Below are 20127 nucleotides of genomic sequence, written 5' to 3' on the forward strand. Positions count from 1 at the left end.
ACTTACTTTTAACCATGGTTTGCTTGTAATGCTTAACTATGGTTAACTCAAGCCATTTCAAACCATGGTTTCACATCATATTTGCAGGCACTCCTTAATCTTAATCAAGATATAATGCTAACCATAGTTAAGGAAAACAAACTATGGTTAAGCACTTAGGTCTGCATAGGGCCCTGGTTTACAGCAATCCAGTTATGCAGACCCATTGGATCAGGCTGTCTGTTTCCTAAATAATGCGTAACTTAATGTATAATTGTCAGAACTGTACAGTTGTTTTCATTTTTCTGTTCTAAACCAATTTTTCAAACAGCGGAGGCTGCAAAATCTCGACTTGAGCTGCTAAAAGTTAAAGCGCTAGCTTTCACTGAGGATCTGCAATCAAAAGCAGAAGTAACATACAGGAATATGGAAAAATGGCTTGGAGAGAGATTCCTGGCTGAAATGTCCAGGTAATATTTGCTTAATTTTGATGAAGCATTAGTATTGTTTTACAGTAGATTACACCTGGTGAAAGATCATTGGTCTAAGAAAAAGGCTGAAGAGGTATGTTGGGGAAAGGGTTCATTTCAATTGCATTATCTCTAATATAGAGCCCCAATTGTGTGTCTACAATTAAGAGTAGATTCATTGAGTAGTGTAGCAGATGGATTATGGTGTGTGTGTGTGTCAGAGAGAGAGAGATTGAGATTGAGAGAGAGAGAGAGAGAGAGAGAGAGATTAAATGAAGAGCTTCTAATTTTCTGTGTTATAGTATGTTTGAAAGTAGGTTAAATGAAAGGTGTGAGTCTTTCATTTTTGAAAGGACAATGCATTCTGTCCAACTGTTCACAGTGGGCTCTTTGACCCATGGAGGTTGATTCGCCTTTCTCTCATTCCTCCTTCCCACTGTAGCCCCCAGCACCACCACAAAGGGCCCCCCACTCTCTGGAACAGCGTTGGAGGTGGTGCAGGGGGCCACAGGAGAAAAGGGGAATTTCAGAAAAATTGCCTCCCAATCCCCTGCATTCACTGAAGTTCCACTGGATCCAACAGCTTTCTGTGAGTAAAGGACCCAGTTGGATATAACCCAACAAAGAGGATTAAGGTAACATTTAGGGCATCTCTACACCAGCCTAAAATCCTGCATTTAAAACGGGGCTTTCTGCTTCTCTTTTAAATGCAGGATCACAACAACTCCCTGTTTCACATGCTTCCTTTTCCCGCACGCCTTTCCCCTTCCTTCTCCCCGTATCCGAGTCTTCCACTATCCTTCATTGAGCTTGCTCCTCTTCTTGCCGCTTGTACTCTTTTCACGGGGGAAACTGAAGTGGAACACAACCGGGTAATTTGATAGCTCATTATCTGCGATCTATTTAAAAACGGAACAAAGGGCATTTAGCCCTGGAGGGTCATGGCAGGGTAATGGCGTCATGTAAAGTGCCCACAAACTTCTGTGAAGGAGCAATCTCAATCGCAGGATAAAAGCTCCGAGTGAAGAAAGCCTTAGAATGTTCATCCTTAACCAGAACTAGGGGGGTTGCCTGTGACAACTAGATCTTTCTTAAGAGATTCATGGTGGCTTTGGACATGACAGCGATTCAGGGAGAAGTGAAAGCATAGTTGCTTCACACTTCCTGTTCCCCTCTTGTCTGTGAAGTGCAGAGGGCTGTGGGAGAAAAGGCGAATTTGCGGAAATCACCTCCTCCTTTAGTTGAAGCAACTGCAAAGATTTTTAAAATGATTTTCAACACAATCCTATGGATTAGATACCGGAATGATGGAAGTCTCTAAGTATCTTGCTGGCAGGGCAGGAGGAGCGATGGAAGCTTTTTTGCCTCTCCATCCTCCTTTGCTGTATTGTCCATTAGATGAGCCTCTGAGCCCATCGAGCTGCTCTGTGCTGGTGGGGACAGTATCTGGGAGGCCTTTGGATGTGGTGGACCCACAGCCTCTCCTCTCCCTTTCCACCTCACCATCAGCCTGCCCCCATGCCTTCCTGTCCTTCCTCTCCCCAGACCTCTGGAGAGGCAGCCACCATGGAACTCTCCATGACGGCTGGGAGGAGAGGGGGTAAGTGGTGGTGGGGAAATCCCTGCTTGGATTTCCCCTCTCCGAGGTTGCAGCTCTGTCTATGACCTTGGAGGGGAAATTCCCAGCATCCTATAGCTCCTCAAGGGGCCATAGGATTGCACTCTAAAAGCCCCCCCCCCAACCCTGGAACCCTCCGCTGCTGTCTCTACTATCCTAAAGATAGTAGATTCCCCCCCCCCCGCAAAAGGTTCCCCCTCCCACTTTCATGGGGAACCAAATGGTCACGTGAAGGAGGGGGGTTCAAACTGGCATTGAGATGTGTTTCAGCTGTCCACTTCAGCTGCTCCAGTAGCCATTGGGTCTTACCCCACTGGACACAGCTGTGCGGCTTTAGGGACTTTAATCACACAGGCCAGGGTGTGGAGAACCACAGATGGCTCTTCTAGCTGTGATCTTAGCAGCCACAAAGGCAAAAGAACAGTTCACCAGTATTATTACAGTTTTAGAATTGTGAAGGGTTACCTCCCTTTTTAAAAAATTCATTTCGTTACAGTGTTGACAAATTAACGGAAGTTGCTCGCAACCATATTGAAATGTCTACCAGAATCCAGTTTGAACTTGTTCTAGAAGGGGTAGATTTTTACATTAATGGTGATATCAAAGTATTTCCGGATCCTCTCCCTCCACCTCGTCCTCCATCCGTAGAGACTGCTACAGATAGTACTCTAACTATTTCACAGCTTAGCACTCTTCATAAGCAGTTTCTACAGGTGGCACCTAAAGGTAGGAAAATGCCTTCTATATAAATCCCTAAAAGTAGATTAGTTACCTGCTCAAGATTTCAAGCTATTAAAAAGTTGTACATTCGTGCCAGTAATTATGGTACTAGGCAATAATAATGCATACCAGCATTCAAATATTTATCTACTATGACTAAGAGTAGCGTCAAAATACCAAGCAGCTATTTGACGTGAAAAGTTTAGGGCTGCTTCACACATCAACAGTGCAATAGTTTGTGTGTTTACTCGGATGTAAGTCCTGTTGTGTTCAATGGTGCTTACAGGAAAGTGTGTTTAGGATTCCAGCCTACATTTAGGATTTTTTTTCCTCCAAGGCAGGGGATATTGGTATTTATTTATGCATTATTGAATTAACTTTTTTTATCCTGCCTTTGAAGTGTAGTCTTTGCCTGGTGCCTTGAGCTAATCTGGTGCCAGGTGTACAAAATGGGAATGGATTTCTGTAACTGAGGCATTACTACCAAGACGGTTCTTTCTCGGAGTCAATCTACATCTTACGTTGAAGATGTAATGTGCAGCTCTGTGTTTATTTTGTTTTACTCTAAAGTAAGCACTTGGAACCGCAAACTGCCCAAAACAGGGAGGGGAGGTATAATCCTTAAATACCTTTTCTTTCTTTAACATGCCGGAAAGGGAAATTGGGTGGGTAAGGGAGATCAAACCTCCCCTCCCTGTGTGCAATGGTCCTGATCCAGACTGGGCCACTTGTACTTCCTTTAGAGTAAAACAAAAACCAACATTGAGCTGCATGCAATCTATTTAACATAATGTGTAGTTTAACCCTCAGATAGTCACCCTCCTTTCTCAAAACATGGAGGTAAGGTGCAATCCAGAGTCAGGCATCCTTAGAAGATCTCAGTAACCAGGCAAGGTCACATATGAGTGGGTGGTCCTATCCTAGTATCCTAGTACTAAGCCTTTTTCCCGAGAATTGAAGGTAGTTCAAAAGAGGGATCCTTGCTTGTGGTGTGTACATTCATTCCATTTTCAGCTCTGGTTTGAACAGGATTTTTGGTATTCCTTGAAAAAACTCACAACGCGTCTTTGACTGTGACAGTGGGACAAAAGAAATGTGTGTACGCCATGGAAGAGGGGCCTCTCTCAGACCACTTTCAGCATTTAAAAATGTCCCTCTCTAAATTAAATGTATATAGCTCAGAATGTAATGTGTGAATGTGGCAAATGTGATACACATTTGTCACATTCACACATTACATTCTCAGGAGTATATATTTAATTTAGAGATCTGGGATTGCCTGTGACTTTTGCTACCACGTAATGTGTGAAATGGCCCTTAGATGTTAAGGAATCCACATACCTAAATTGGAACCTGTGTCCTGGTTTGCACGCGATTACAACCCAGGTTATTTTTAAACCCTGGGTTGTCATGGATAGTCCCTGTTGCTTAATCGCTCCCACTTGGCTCCTCCTGCCAGCAGGAGTGGCTAAACAACCTAGGAACACCCTGTTCCTGTTGCTTAGCATTATGTCTGAACCTGGAACTCTGGCCTGGGTTACAACTCTGGCTTGTCAGGGAAGAGACAAGCCAGAGTTTCATGTTTGGATGTCATGCTAAACAACCCAGGAACAGAGCATCCGTCAGTTGTTTAGCTGCTCTTGCTGGCAGGAGGAGCCAAGCAGAAGCAATCAAGGAGAAAGGACTAGCATGTTGGCTCATTCACGCCAACCCAGGTTTAACCTGGGTTGTCAATGCATGTGAACCAGCCCTGTGTCTTCAAAGGCTATTTACAACATTTTGTTATCATAATATGGGAACATATAGTATGCTATCCAGATTTATTAATCGGTGTATTTTCTTTTAGAATTAATGTCCTGTTTAATTCTGGGTTCTGAAAGGATTGCACCATCAGCATTATCTATAAGTTTATAATTAAGTTACTATTTCTAATGTAAATGGCAGCCATTTTCCTATACATGACAGATATACACTGAAACACACAGAAGGGCAAAAGTTTTTCCGGGAAGGGGCATGACCTAAGGCCTACTTATTAATTAATTATTTATTTTATTTTATTTACAGTATTTATATACTGCTCTACATCAAAGATTTCAGAGCAGTTAACAGCAAGATAAAAGAATAAAAAAACCATAATTAAAATAATTAAAACAGTTTAAAAGAACAGATTCTGAACATAATAAACTGTGGCTGGTCACTCAAGGAAAGCCTCTTGAAATAACATCTTCTGGAGGCACCAAAAGCAACACAATGTTGGTGCCTGCCTGTCCTCCAAAGGCAGGGAATTCCACAGGAAGGGGGCCACTACACTGAAGGCTCTCTTCCTGGTGGACCAACCGGGCCATAGGTCCATGTGGAACCACCAGGAACAAGCCCTCCGATGACCTCAGGGACTGGGCAGGTTGGTAAAGAGCTCTCTCAGGTATCCTGGTCCCAAATTGTTTAGGGCTTTGTACACTAGTACTAATACCTTAAACTTGGCCCGGTAGCAAATAGGCAGCCAATGCAGTTCCCTCAGCAAAGGAGTTATATGCTGGAAAGGGGCAGCTCCCCAAAACAGCTGAGCTGCTGCATTCTGCACTAGCTCCAGTTTCCAGAGCGGCTTAAGGGCAGCCCCACACAGAGCACATTGCAATAACCCATTCTGTACCACTGTGGCCAAGCTATCCCTGTCCAGGAGAGGCCATAGCTGGCGAACCAGCCAAAGCTGGTAAAAGGCAGTCCGAGCCGCAGCAGCCACTTGGACCTCCAGTGACAATGATGGATCCAGGAGTACCCCCAGACTATGAACCTGATCTTTCAGAGGGAGTGAAATCCCATCCAGAACAAGCAATGCACCTATCTCCCCGACTGGGGAGTTACTTCTCACTGAACTACCACTATGGTGGTACTGGGCTGAACCCATTCAGATTGCCAGTGGAGGTTCACATGATTGAATCCACTTCCATATAACACAGTTATCACCACAAAGAAAACTACTATGTCAAGAAGATGGGTTCTAGCCTCCTTGACATGCTAGTTTTCTGAGAGCAGGGAGGGTTTTTGTTGTATAAAGAAGCATTCAGTCAATTGAGCCCCCAATTGCAGTCTGAAATGGTACAGCCTAGAGACACAGGAGAACTACCCCAGTGAGAATTAGGTTTTGTTCCAAAACTGTATATCCGGGGTGGACAACCGATGGCCATCCAGCTACATGCAGCCCTTGGCCTCATTCCAAAGGCCCTCTGCAAGTGATCAGTTCATACTAGGGATGCATGGATTTTGTAAAACTGTTCCATCAGCGTTTCACAGATTGTCACGTGCCCTTTGTTTGCTCATTGACAGAATTGGATTTTTTCCCATTTCCTGAATTTGCACAAATCTGCATTTGCACAAATCCACATTTGTGCAAATTTGCACATGCGAAAATGTGCAAACACCCACAAAATACACATTTTCATTCTTCCGTCTATGGGGGAAATGCACATTTTTGGGTGGTGTTTTTTATTTTACATATTTTTCTATGACTAAATTTGTGTAAAATTCCAAAAAGTAAACAAAAAATGGTCCACAAGTCCACAGAATCCATGCGACTTGGGAGAAGTCGGTCCGCTGTGGAATCCACAGGTCAGATTACTAGAAATCCAAACTCATTTGATTGCACTGCAGATTTCTCTGACATCCCTAGCTCATACATCTGTCAAAAGTGGTCTGCCCTTCCATTGGCAGCCTGCTGGGCAGGGAGGGAAGGAGGGAAAAAGAGACAAGGCAGTGGCAGAAAAAAAGAAAGAGAAGCAGTGGCTCTGCCCACTTTGGGCTCTGGCCCTGCCCTCTGCCAGCATGCAGCCCCCAACAGATTATCCCAAGGGTATGTGACCCTTGACAGAATGAGGATCCCCCACCCCTGCTATACATTGTGAATTACATGTCCTTAATGGGGTTACATTCAAACACGTGATTCCCCTCCTTATATTCTGAAGTGGTACATATCAGGAATGATTCTGAGCGTGTGGAGATAGTTAGCAGTTCAGACTAAAAATGGGAACAGCCAGAACCAGGAGAGGCTTCCTCCCTAGTGAGCTCAGATATGGATAGACATTATTCTCAGGAACTTGGCACACAGATGGTTCGACCTGAAGGCCCCCCCATGTCTTCCCCCATGAGAACTCAGGTCTCGGAGGAGGAGGAGAGTGTGGGGTGTGATCTGAAGGATGCTAGAGTCCGGTGTAGAGCAAAGCGGGAAAAGTTAGAGGCGGAGCTCAGACATTCCATCTGGTTGGCTATGCATGATAGTCTACATAGAAGGGCACAACTGTAAGGGAAGGGCATCCCCCCCCTAAGTTATTCTGGCTGGCAAGTTCTTGTTTCAAACTGCTCTGATTCCCACTTGGCTCCTCTATTAATATTCGTAATTGCGTGGAGTAGCTGTTTTCCTTTGTAGCCTGAGAATCTCCGAAGATTTGCATTTGTAAAAAGCCTGGTCATTAACTAATGAAGTAGTGAGTCTGAAGCCTGGTACCCTGGAGTGTGTGATTGCGAAGGGAGAGGACCAAGGGACCTGACAGTACAGTCCCCCAAGACTGTATCATGTCCTTTTTCTAAACCTGTAGATCTGCTCTAATATATGGAGACTGACATGGCAGCAACTGACTATAGGAAGCTTTCAGGGGGCAGGTAATCACAAAAGGCCTTGGCCTATTTTTCATTTGCTTTCTCACAGCCTGTTGATACAACCTCATGTAGTTGGATTTAGGTCATTTTTTTTTTCCATGATCGCTTCTAGTTAGACATGGTCAAGGATATTCTGCCACACCATTTGGATTAGGAATAAGAGATCTGCTGACATTTTCTTATTTAAAAACACTATTTGCTTTTGGTTGACCCCCTTCAGAAGTATTGCATTAAACACGAACAAGAAAATGGATTTGTAGGCCTTTGCTGAATAGTATCATATAGGAAGTCAGCAGAAAAAAAGGGAAACCATAGAAGGAAACTTGTGTGCTATATACCAAATACTATTTTGACTCACAAGAGTCGACTAATATCTGTGGCCTCGGAGAACTTTTAGCCACAAGAAGATTAGATCACACAGAGAAGCTTAGTTAGCAACATGGAAAGCACCCAGCTTTGCTTTAAGAGACCAATGGCCTTATTACATGATTCTTTCTACAGGAAAGAAAACTGCATTTAAGTGGAACATGGGCTGTTTTAATGAACATTTTCCCTAGGACATTTCCACTGGCTAGAAAAAACAAGGCTTCAGGTCTCTTAGGGAGCACAGTCTCAACAATGAATACTCTAATTTTTGTTTTATCTCCTGCTGCTTTGACTTCAAAGCCTCTAATAGTTTGATATTGAAAAGACTTTTAATTGGAATTGTATTAATTTGTTTGCAGTGGAACTGGCGAGCTCCCCCGCTTTCCTGTGCTCAATTTTGGTTTGGATCAGCAATTATGAGCAAAAGTAGAGAATGCTAGGAGAAAGTTATTTTTTCCTGAGAGTTCTAAATTGGCTTGCAGCTGCTGGCCCTTTTTCCTGTGATCCCTAACTCCAGGGTCGGCATCAAGGGTAGGCATGGTCAAGGGTAGGCCGAGCGCCCACACCTCAGTAGGGGCCCACTTACAAAAGCCCCCTGGTCATGATCCTTCTCTCCATGCAACCTGTTTGTTCACCTGCCTCTTGCCTGGCCCAGACAGCGATGGTGGTGAGGAGGAGGAGATGCCACTGTATGCTTGTTTATGGGTTCTCTTCCTGTCAAGCAAGCTGAGTAGTAGCAGTGACAAGACAGTGGAGGAGGAGCAGCAGCTAATGACAATGGTGGTGAGAGGACAGATTCACTGAGGGAGGGAGCCCAATGAGGGTGTCTTGCCCAAGGGCCCTCAAAAACCTGAAGCCAATATTACCCAAACCCTTTTCCCTGGTGCCTGCAGCTGCTTGGCCAGTGGTAGAAGGACAGCTTCCTCCCCACCCTCCTTCTCCAAGCAGCAGAGAGGTCAGGGTCTCCCTCTTTTTCCCATTTTCTCTCTTCCCCACTTCCTCCTCTTCTCCATTCCTCCCTCCCTCCCCTCCCTGCCACCTGGAATGTTGGGAGATATCTTTCTCCTAGGAACAACTGATGTCTAGCATCCTGAGAAAATGACTTCCTAGAGTTCTAGGTTCAAGGAAGGGAGGAGGTGGGACCAGGGCTGGGCTCAGTACCTACCTGCCAGGTTTTTATTGTTCCAAGAACCAGGCCTGTTCTCTACCCACTGTGTGTAGAAAATCTAACATCCTGCTGAACATTGGGAAAATGTCTTTTTCAACTATTCATTGGGTGGGTTGATGAGGAGGGAAAATAAATTTCTCTGAAATTTCAAGTCAGAGGGAGTTGCCACTTACCTGATTTATCCTTATGAGGTAGTCCAGGTTTTCCAGACATTTTCTTACTTTTTCTAACTTAAAAAAAAGCCCTGTACCATACTGTGTTGCATCACTCTCATGGCATTCCTCAAAGTGTCACTTCCTGGAATGCCTTGGGAGCAGCAGATGTCAGGAAGATCATTCCACCTCTGTGAGCAGTACAGATGCATGAGAATTTCAGTTTTACTTGCAAAACATACCAGTGTGCCCTGTTCACAACTTCGAACACAATCTTGAGTGTGAGTGCATGTCTGTCAAAAAGGTTCATAAATTGCCGAACCTGTGCTCAAATTTGATTTGTGCAAATTTCCTGTATTTGTGCAAATTTCATAATTTGCACAAATTTCCCCCGTAAACTGAATCAGCCCCCCCTTTATTCTATTGAGGAAATTTAGGAAATTTGCATAAATTTGGGGAATTTACACAAATCTAACAGAGGAAAGTTGTGCAAATTTCCTGTTTGCTGCTAAATTTGCACAATTTTCTTGTCAGCACGGAGTGAGCAGCAATCGCAAATGCGAACGGGAATTGGGCACAATACGAGCTGCAGGCCGATGTTCACAGGGCCCTGGTGACCTTGAACATCACTTGTTCGCCCATCCCTAATGAGCAGCGTGCACCTTAAAAACAAACATTAAAAGCCAGAGATTATAGTTTAAAATAAGTAATCATATCAGAGTGAAAATGTAGCAGCCGTGATAAAATATTTTAATGCTGAGTCTACATCTAAAATCTTTATAGCCATAGCAGCGCTGAAGCAATTTAAAAGCAAGAATCTAACTCCAGGCAACCAGAAGCAATCAAAGAAGAATCACCGGTTTCCAAAAATGTGGCTGTCAAAGTACCCTTGGCTAAAACATGACAGTGACAGAGGCACAATGTACTGTGCTTTGTGTCGGAAACATAATGTGGATTTAGGGGAGAAGACACACAATTTTTGTTCCGGGACTGATGATTTTGTACTTGAGTTAGTCAGCGACCACCACAGCAGTGAAGCTCATGCGTGGGCTACCTGTATGGAAGCAGCCAGTAGTTCTATCCCAGACAAAGCTACCACTGAGCAGATGTTAAAAAGCATGACTAAAACCACCTTGGGAAGAATAGAAAACCTCTTTAGAACATGCCACGCCATCGCCAAAACTGGGCGGCCCTTCACAGACCTGGACTGGATGTGCAAGCTAGATGATATGAAGGGAGTAGATATTGGTTCCGTGTTTAGAAATGACAAGGCAGCAAGAATCTTTATTCATTTTATTGCTGAAGTGGAACGAAGGGCCTTGAAAGAGAAATTGGAACAATGCAAGTTCTTCTCTCTCATTAGTGATGGCATGACAGACAACACAGTCACAGAAGCTGCTCTTGTGTATGTCCGCTTTGCATACCAAGGAAAAGTCCACTGCCAGATTGTTGGAGTTCAGCCAGTAGAGAAATGTGATGCTTCTGCTGTAAAAAAGGCCATTTTGAAAACACTACAGGCCAATCTGCAGCTCAATTTGCCCAGCCAAGACTGGGCAAGAAAACTTGTTGGCTTTGGAAGTGATGGCGGAAACGTTATGGTAGGACAAAATAATGGGGTGGCTAAACTGTTGAAGGAAATCCAGCCATGTGTTCAGAGTGTGCATTTTCTTGTGCATCGCCTTGAAATTGCTTACAAGGCAGCACTGAAGAGCACTCTGCAATACACCATTCTAACAAATCTCTTGAAGAACATATACTATTTTTATCATCATTCTTCACTAAATAAGAGCAACCTCAGGCTAGTTTACGAATCTCTCAAACTGAGACCAGCAATCCCTTCTCGAATTGGTGGCTCTCGATGGCTCCTTCGCCTACAGACAGCTCTTCAGATCCTTCATAAAGGGTACCCTGCAATTGTCCTACATATGAGTAAGGTAAATGCTCTTTAAAAGCATACATGGACAGAAAAAATAATAAATGCAGAACTGGGAGAGGGTTTCACCAAATGTGTTACTGAATTGTTTTTCTTGATGAGTTCCAGGTAGAACAAGAGCCATGTTCTTCAAATCACCAGAAAGCCAAAGATATCTTAAAGCTACTTCTGAAAACAGACATTGTTAAGTTTACTCATTTCTTACTGGATGTCATTAATGTCCTCAACATTCTATCTCGCGTTGCCCAGGATCAGAATTCTTCCATTGCAGATGTGTTTGCAACAATTCAGTCAACTCAGGAAACACTTCGAATGTATCAAGCCAGGTTGTGTATACTTAACAAATACTGCATATGACTGGCTGTATCTGAATTGAAGACATGCAGTCCATTTCTCAAATGTGATATTTTTCAGATCGGGGCCAAGAGAGCGTCTGGTGGAAACAATCACACACTTTCACGGTTACCAGCTTGTAGGAGATGGCAATATATCAGCAGTCCGGATAGAATTATTAAGCAGTCTTTTGAACCGGCTATGTGATTGTTTTTGTGACGCTAGTGAAGATATATTGAGAGCAAGCACTATTGGAAGTTTTAAGCTGTGGCCAGACAAAATCAAACAAGGTACAGAAAAGCCCTGCAATGGCAATGTGACTATATCTGAATGAATAATTTCTTTCTCAAATGTGTGGGTTGGGTGTGTTTCTTTTTAATTAATATTCAAATTTCTCCAGGATTTGGTGAAATGGAAGTGTCTGTCTTGACTAAGTATTATGAGCTGGTCCTAGAATGTGCCAATGTGAATGTTGATGAAATTGAGACCGAATGGAACATGCTGAAAGCAGAACTATATAATAGGTAATGCACAGGCTGACCTAAACACAAGCTTGTTGAAGATTAAATGAATTTTACTAATGATGTTAGCAGGGAAAACAAATTTAATAACAACCATTCTCCTTTCTAGATATCAAAGCATCCGGAGCTTAACATGGGATTCGGTGAACACAGATTATTCTCATAAATATCCAAACATCCTGACGCTAGTAGATCTTGTCCTGGCACTGCCGGCAAGTTCCGATGAAGCGGCACGAGGCTTTGGTCAAATGAAGCTTACGATGATGCAGCCGCGTTCAAAACTAATGTTTGAAAGTGTGACTGATCTCATGGTCATTCAGATGAATTCTCCAGATATCAAAAGGTTTGACCCCCAAAAGGCTATTCAGTTGTGGAACATATCTTGCCAAAGGAATAGAAGACTACAGGCTGGTCAATGGATGGCTGACTGTGAGAGATCCAGTTGTTCAGCTGACTCTGAATGGGAAAGGGAAAGTTCATTTGGAAGCGATTAGATGTGTATCACCCTCTCCATTATGTCTTCACAAAGATTTTAGTAGAGAGCATGGATTTATTCTTTTTTAAAATAACCATTTACTAAATGCTAGCCAAATATATTGTGAGCAGCTTATGCAATTTACCTGCTAGGAAAATGGAAGGCATTTTAGCCCCTCGAGGCTATCCTTTCAATTACAAAAAAAAAGGAACATAAAACTTGAGCCAAGCAAGACCCCCAAATGACATGAAAACTAAAATGTGGTCAAAAAACATAGGAAGACGTCTAAATACCAGGTCATGTTCTTATGGCTGGAGTGGACTGTAAAGCAATATAGACTGGAACAAGAGAGGGATCTTCATCAAATGATACTGCACGGCAGTGTTTCTCAAACTTTGGGCCACTGCATTGTTTCAGATGGGTTGTGCTGTCCTTGGCCACCTCCTGCCCACCCCTCCCTCCCAGACAACAGGATGTGTTGCCCCTGGCCAACTGGCTTTTCTGCCACACCTGCACCAGGAGAAGATAGAGGGGAGGGGAAGGTGGATGAGGGTGGAATGAGCAGGGGGACAGAGGAGGCAGAAGGAAGGAGACAGAGGCAGAGTGCCCAGGTGGAGCTAACTATCATCAAGCATCCTGACAATGGAGCGCTCAGCTGCTTCAACCACCACTTCCTCCTCCTGGCTCAGATGGAAGAGGGACACCCCCCAGCAACAGCAGCCCCAGTCCAGAGCATGAAGTAGGACAAGCCGTGATCCATCGCTGCCTCCTTTTTGTTAGCATTCTCCTTCATGTCGTCTTTGTCTGCTGCTGCTAGGATGATGTTTCAGCATGACTCACTGCCACCAGGGCTTTGTGCTTCAAGGGACCTGGAGCCCATGGCAGCACCTGCTGAATCAAGCTGCCCGCTGCCACTGATGGAGGAGATGTTAGCAGTGCCAGCGTTGGGGAACATGTTGCTCCAGGAGCTGCCAGGGACCCGTGTTGGCAGCAGTCCCTGCAGGTGTTGGCAGCAGTCCCAGCCATCCTGGCCAAAGGTGACAGCAAGGAGGGGATGATGAAGAGGAGGCGGCGAATAATTATGGCTTGCCCTTCTCCATGCTGGCCACTCCATTGGACCTCTTCAAGTGACCTTCTTTATTAGTTGTCTTTAAAAAAAAATCATAAACCACCCAAGAACCAAGCTATATATATATATATATAATGGATCCCCAATATTGCATTTAAAAAAAACACTTTTTAGAAACTGCCTGTCATTGGGCAGAGTGAGTCACATGCCTCGGGCAGATGATTTTGGATGTCATGAAAGGGAATTCAGATGTTGGTTTAATTTAGTATTTACATTTTTTGCTGCCAGGGAGGTGAAGAAGTGCTCTGAATTTCCCCCAACTGGGGACTTTAAAAACCCACACTAACATTTTGTGATGAGATCTGTCCCCCGTGCTGCCATTTTGTGACTGGTAGGCCTCAGTAATTTTCAGCCCTCTCAAGTGGGACGTGGGGATAGAAAATTTGAGAACTCTTGCTGCAAAGTATTTAGAAAACTATTTTTCTCCCAGGTAAAATGATCAGCATCTGTTAATTTTAAAGAAAATGATCACATACATGGTTACTTATAATTGGTATTTGATCCCAGTGAAACTTAGGAAGACTTATCTTTGTAACAGGTGTAAGAAATGTGGAAGAGAAAAATAAGATAAAAACCATATATGGTGGGTGTTTGTTCAAAATAGATCACTGTAGGGGGAAATAGATGAGACAGTGGTACCATTAAACCAGATATGTAGCGTTATATAAAAGATATTGTTAATAAAAGGAAGTTTTAAGCCTTGTAACAGCTAGAATGAAAAGAACCAGCAGAGAAACTAGAGGAAGATTGGGTGTGTGGGAGTATGGAATGCTCTCTTTCTTGTAAAATTAACACATGCAGTTATATTTAGAGAAGGAAGTGAAATACGCAATATGTTTTTAGACAAGCTGATTTTGTGTGTGTGCGGGGCCGAGTTGCATAGATTTCTTATTGAAGGCTAATATGGTCAGATTCTTTAGAGAAAGGGTGGAGAACCTGTAACCCTCCAAATGTTGTTGGATTACACCTCCCATCCCTGACCATTAGCCATGCTGGCTGGGGCTGATAGTAGCTGAAGTCTAACGACATCTGGAAGGCCACAGGTTCCCCACCCTTGCTTTAGACATACTTCTTTTTTTCAATATGGCAGCGTCAAGTGCTGTGATACATATGTACTATATTTGCTATGTAATTATGAAGTATATATTTTGTATCTGTATATAAAGTATTTTTAAATTAAAACATATGCTTGGTTAAAACATATACTTGCTCCACCAAGGAGCAAGATATGCTCCTTGGTGGAGAGGAGAGAAGAATCATGTGATACCCCACCCCAGGTTGCTGAACTATTTACCAAGCTGAACTTAATGTATCATGTTTGTCTGAGCACAGTTAGAATTTCTCATTGTAAAGCAGGTGTTTTGGAATATTATGGTTCTGCCAAGATAGGGAAGAATGGAAAGCAATTTCTTTCAAATGACTGTTTATAATCCTGTATCTTAAATTATTTCATCCCTGTTATGCATCATGTGGATAAATAATTGTTCTTACTGTTTTTACTGACTAGTCTAACATCCCGTAGATTTTCATTCTTCTGGAAATTTGTCATGCAAAATACTTTCCTTCGGGGGCAAATAAATGCCCTTTACACATTGCTAGTTGCCTTGGTGATTTGGGCTTTCAAAATTGTTCAGAAAATTCTCATTGTTCCTTCATTCAGTTGTTCATTCATTCATTTGTTCATTCATTCAAGTGTTTTGCGTAATGCTTACTTTGGCTTAACAGTGGTGGGAGGGATCACTTTTTATCAGCAGCAGCTACAAAGACCCTAGCTGCAAATGGCACCCCAAAAAGTTTCTTATCATCTGCAAATAGTAAAAGAAATGGCGAAATGGGACTTTTGAGAATATTTTAATGCATCAGAAATCGCAGGAAAGGGAAGAAAGCCGTATGCAGAATGAAATATTTTCGGAGTAAAAACAAGTTGAGGATATTGTCTCTCTCTCCTATACACCAGGGATATCTCCCATGCATTCTGGATAAGACACCGTAAATACAGCTGCCTCTAGAAGGTACCACAGAATCCATGCAATCTTCTCCAGTTCCCTGATGCTTTCAGATTTTGTCATTGCAACTGTAGATGTAGAACTCTGCTACCTTCAGATGCATGCATAGTTTAATTAACTAACTGGCTGACAAAATAGAGCTTGCTAAAAGTAGTCATGGCACAAGAAATCATAGCACATCAGCCTGCATCAGCGGAGCAACAAACCCTTCTCTCCACCCCCACCCCTCCTGGACTCCCAGGCAATGGATGTTTAGAAGATGGGGCAGATCATATGAAGCACAACTTGCATGGGTGCCCATACAGCTGTGCATTCTGTCCTCCACTCTGAAGGGCAGCATCTTTGGAATAGGGAAGGTTGATTCAAATACTTGTTTCTGCTTAGGTGCACACATGTTCTATAGGCAAGGGATTGTAGCGAAATACATTATTTAAAACTTTCTCAGTCTTTTGTGAATTGTGTATGGTAACGTGAACGATTTTTGCAGTCCGACCAGTTATTATTTTTGCCTCTTAAAAAGTTTTTTGTTGCTTGAGAATCAATCAGCATTTCAGATATCATTATAAGACAATAAATAGTAATTGATCCCTGCTGAGAGCCAGTCCATGCAACCAAATGAGTTATTGTATATGTGGATCAAGTGGATCCATGCAGCATCTAGCCAGGTACTGAAACACACCCACATATGCTTTTCTGCCGCATGTCTGGTGAAAAATAATGGGTTAATTGGTGGCATGGTAAATGTGGACTGAGTTGCATGTTTGCAGGGGCTGACCCTACCATGAGGCAGAGTGAGGTAGCTGCCTCAGGCAGCATATTTAAAAGGGCAGCAATTGTTAGCTATTCAGTTTGTTAGTATTGTATTTTTATTGCTAGAGATGAGGAAAGGCACTTGTGGGATTTTCCACCTCATATGTCCAAATAACATGCCTGACTTTGCATCCTATGCACCTTGACTTGGGTGGGTGAGGGGTGCCATTTGCTGCTCTGTCAGGCAGCAAAATGCCTTAGGCCAGCCCTGCATGTTTGGCATGTGCCAAGGCATGCACATGACTGCTTCAGTAAGTGCCAGATGCTGCACAGATCAGTTCAGTTCCCATCACAGCATTTTGATTGCACAAGTTCAACCTAAGGACCAAATTTGACAGTGATGTTAAATGCCTCTTTGCATTAACATGTGGGTTCTTTTTCTAGTATCAGCTGTGATGGACAGGGGGCTGATAATTGTCTGGTTTGCAGCAGAGATGATGTTGGGGAAATGTAACTCTTTCCTCCTGTGCTGTAGTCCTGCGCAAAAAACAACAACATCCCACCTCTAAAGCTGTTACTTGCATTTGGAGAAAAGAATCCTCTATTGGGATCAACACAGAGGATTTCCTCCTGATGTAAATAGCCATTTCAGATGAGGGATTTAGGTCAATGCCATAGCAAGAGCGGAAGAGGCTAAATTCCCCCTCCATATCTTCTGTGATCCCAACAATAATCAACTGATCTGTGTAGCATCTGGCACTTACCAAAGCAAGTCACATGCATGCCTTGGCACATGTCAGACTTGCAACTTAGTCCGTATTTGCAACTCGATCTGCAGCTGATGCTGTTTGCATGGGGCGGGGGGGAGAAACCCTGCATGTTAAGCGTGAAGACACTTAACGTTATGTCTGCTTCGGCCCATGGGGCTATGGAGATGACTGTTGACATGAAGAGGGCAAGGTCTAGTTTTTTTAAATTTTACTTCATTTATAACATTTAGATCAGGTGCTTGTACTGGTCTCAAACTAAGGCAAGCTTTGTTAAAGTATACCTCTGATAGTGAACAGAATCAGACTGTGTACCATATGGATTACAAATACTCCCCTTTTTAATTGGTATAAATACATTTGAATTTATCATTAAAGGTCTGACTAATTTCTCCTCTAAAGCTATCTTTATGTAAGCTGCTTGGCTTGTGCATGTATCTGTAGTTTCTAAAAGCTGTCCTGCATGGGGCTTCTCTTAAAAGAAAAATAATAATGGAAGAAAATTGAATTATTTACTTGTAGCAGCTTTGATTCCTCTACAGATAGCGTGTAGTTCCTCTAAAGATCCACACTTTATTCACCACCTGCTTTCAAAGGTAGTTATATGAAATGATAACTTGCTTAAATTGTATCAGGTCTCCCCAGCTTTATTTCTTATATATCACTTTTCCTCCAAGGAGCGCAAGGCAGTGTACATGGTTTCCCTCCCCAACAGTTTTATCCTCACAACAACCTTGTCAGGTAGGTTAGGTTGAGAAATCTAACATCTGGAACCTATACTGGGAACTTGGTAAAAGTTCTTATTATGTGAGTGGATGCTATAGACAGCTTCACACTCACTTTTACTTACATCACAATAAGTAAGTTGACCTGTTCCATGGTCCCTTGAGGCTCACTGGGGAAGCTGATAACAAGATTAAAGCAAGAAGGGAGATCAGAGCAGGAAGAAAGTGGGACCTTAGATAGCTCCAAGTGGGTCCTTCTGGTTGGAATCTCTCCTACTAGGTGGAGGACAATAGGAGGGTGTTGTCTCAGCAAGGAGCTAAAGCCAACTGAAGCCTTATGTAGGCTGACAAGACCTGTAGTTTGGTCAGCCCTGCCCCTCCTGGAGGGAGCTAACTAGATTGTCACCTGATTTTGTAGCCTGAGGCTTCTGCAAGGTTAGAGCGATGGAGTTTCTGCCAGAGGGTCATCCTCTGCACCAGAGGACAATAGCAGGGCTGTGTCTTCTGGCCAGGAGGGCCCTGAATAAGCACTGACTGTCCATCCTCCATGGAAGTAGACTGTGACTTGTCCTCATCAAAATCTCCTGCTGCACGCTGGAAGGCCCAAGGGCTGGGGGTCATGACCCAAGCTGCTTCTTGGTAAATGCATTCACCCTAAGTGGGGACTTAGGGTGCAATCCTATGGTCCCTGAGAGGGTGTCCCAGGGACCATAGGATATTGTGGACCTCCCTCTCTGGGCAGAGGAGGCAATTTGCCATTGGAAATTTCACTTAGGTGTCTGAAAGCTATTCTGCAATCACTCCCCCACCCTTGAGGCTGCCATGATGGTAGGGGCTGAAAGCCCAGGGAGTTGTGCCTGACCCCCAAAATAGGGGAAACTATGCCAGCCCTGGAACTGGTTTAAGTATTCCTCTTCCCAATGGAAGCAATGGGAGGGAAAATAAAATTTAAAAGGATCAACCTTTTAGTAAAGAAAAAAGCCTTCTCTTCCCCCACACCTTCCACTGTGGCCAGCCCAAGCCTTTCTTGTGCCGTGGGTTCTCCTTCCTCCACCCCCATATGATTGATCTGCCAATCTGTATCAACAATACAGAGTAATGCAGATTTCAAAAGTGGGACAGAGGACACAGTTTTATCCAGGCCTGTACTTTTTGCAACTCCAGTAATACATCAAATATCCCTAAGGAACTACATCCATACTGGTTGCTCGGTCCTGTGCATATCTACTTAGAAGTGGCAATATATTAAATCTGTCCTACTCCCAAGTTAGTGTGCATAGGAGCTGCCTTTTAGCATGAGTGTATTCCATGCAAGTTCCATCTTTAGTTGCCAACATCTGGGATAGATTAGATGACGAAGAACAAAGCAAAGGGAGAAAGAAAAAAAGGGGGAAACAACCAGTTTATCTTAGAAAGGCAGCAGATTTAACCCAGTTTGTACAATAATATAATTTGTCAAGCTCACTTTAAAAACCAGTAATGCTGTAATCCTAAACATGCTTGCTAGGAAGCAAACCACATTAAACACAAGAGGTCTTACTCCTGAATAAACATGAACAAGATCGCACTTTCAGTTTCTTACTAGATTATGATTGATTGATGACTACGCACATCTATACATAGCATGCCTTTTTTTATTTGAAAACAAACTATATGGATTTATAGAGTAAATTACAGCTACCATGCGAGTAATTAGGGAAGTAAAACTGGAAAGATATTAGGAAGAGAAAATACAACAGGTTTTTAAACGGTTTCTATGAATTTCATCATGAGACCATTTTTCTTTTCTCTTGTCCTTTGTCTAGGTTTAATACCCAGCAAAACATTTGTTGACCTTATTTTTGACTTGATCACTTTGAACCTTGGCTCAAACTTGCTTCCTGATTCCTGGATGCACCTCTCCATTTATGATGTGGGTATTTATTAATTTGTTTGTTTGTTTGTTTGTTTATAATATTTATAGGCTGCCTTTCAGGGCAGCAGCCTTCCCAAGGCGGCATACACCAATAACCTGCATATAGTAAAATTTGTAATTAAACATGATGCAGTAATAAAAGCAGCAAAAGTTCTAGAAAACAACGAACATCAGTAAAAGGCTGAGCCTACCACACAATTGCAGCTATCACCCAGTCTGATCAGACAATATCGGGGGAAGGGCAGAGTAACAAAGTAAGTCTTCAGGGCCTTCTTAAAAGCCTGCAATGATGGAGCCTGGGGGACCCCTGATGGCAACTTATTCCAGAGGTGTGAGGCCACTGCAGAAAAGGCCCTCTCTTATGTAGTCACCCACCTAACTTCTGTCACAGATGGGTAGGTGAGAAGGGCCTCTCTTGCTGATCTTAAAATGTGGGCAGGCTGATAAGGT

At 43.2% G+C, this 20127-nt stretch overlaps 2 protein-coding genes across 2 annotated transcripts in view; both read left to right on the top strand.

Annotated features, from left to right (window-relative positions):
• SPEF2 (sperm flagellar and cilia associated 2) overlaps positions 1–20127 on the top strand; it is a 168802-nt gene that overhangs the window by 115489 nt on the left and 33186 nt on the right. Inside the window, exons 29-31 of the mRNA XM_084833059.1 lie at positions 311–449; positions 2564–2793; positions 19568–19674. Of these exons, the coding sequence (XP_084689185.1) occupies positions 311–449; positions 2564–2793; positions 19568–19674 (476 nt within the window). The remainder of the gene's footprint in view (positions 1–310; positions 450–2563; positions 2794–19567; positions 19675–20127) is intronic.
• Positions 8452–15109, top strand: LOC146352020 (zinc finger protein 862-like). The gene is made up of 5 exons (XM_084833066.1): positions 8452–11057; positions 11165–11382; positions 11471–11679; positions 11790–11913; positions 12020–15109. The coding sequence occupies exons 1-5, from the start codon at positions 9993–9995 to the stop codon at positions 12402–12404; spliced, it is 2001 nt and encodes a 666-aa protein (XP_084689192.1). The 5' UTR covers positions 8452–9992; the 3' UTR covers positions 12405–15109.

Source organism: Heloderma suspectum, chromosome 2 (genome assembly GCF_057233095.1).
Source record: "Heloderma suspectum isolate Gila_16-S chromosome 2, 16-S_ref, whole genome shotgun sequence".
NCBI lineage: Eukaryota > Metazoa > Chordata > Lepidosauria > Squamata > Helodermatidae > Heloderma > Heloderma suspectum.

Bases quoted from the DNA above. Each gene is read 5' to 3' on its own strand.
- LOC146352020 (XM_084833066.1), top strand. From the start codon at position 9,993: ATGTGGCTGTCAAAGTACCCTTGGCTAAAACATGACAGTGACAGAGGC. The intron at 11,058-11,164 runs GTAAATGCTCTT...GATGAGTTCCAG, and splicing joins TTGTCCTACATATGAGTAAG to GTAGAACAAGAGCCATGTTC. The intron at 11,680-11,789 runs GTACAGAAAAGC...AAATTTCTCCAG, and splicing joins GCCAGACAAAATCAAACAAG to GATTTGGTGAAATGGAAGTG.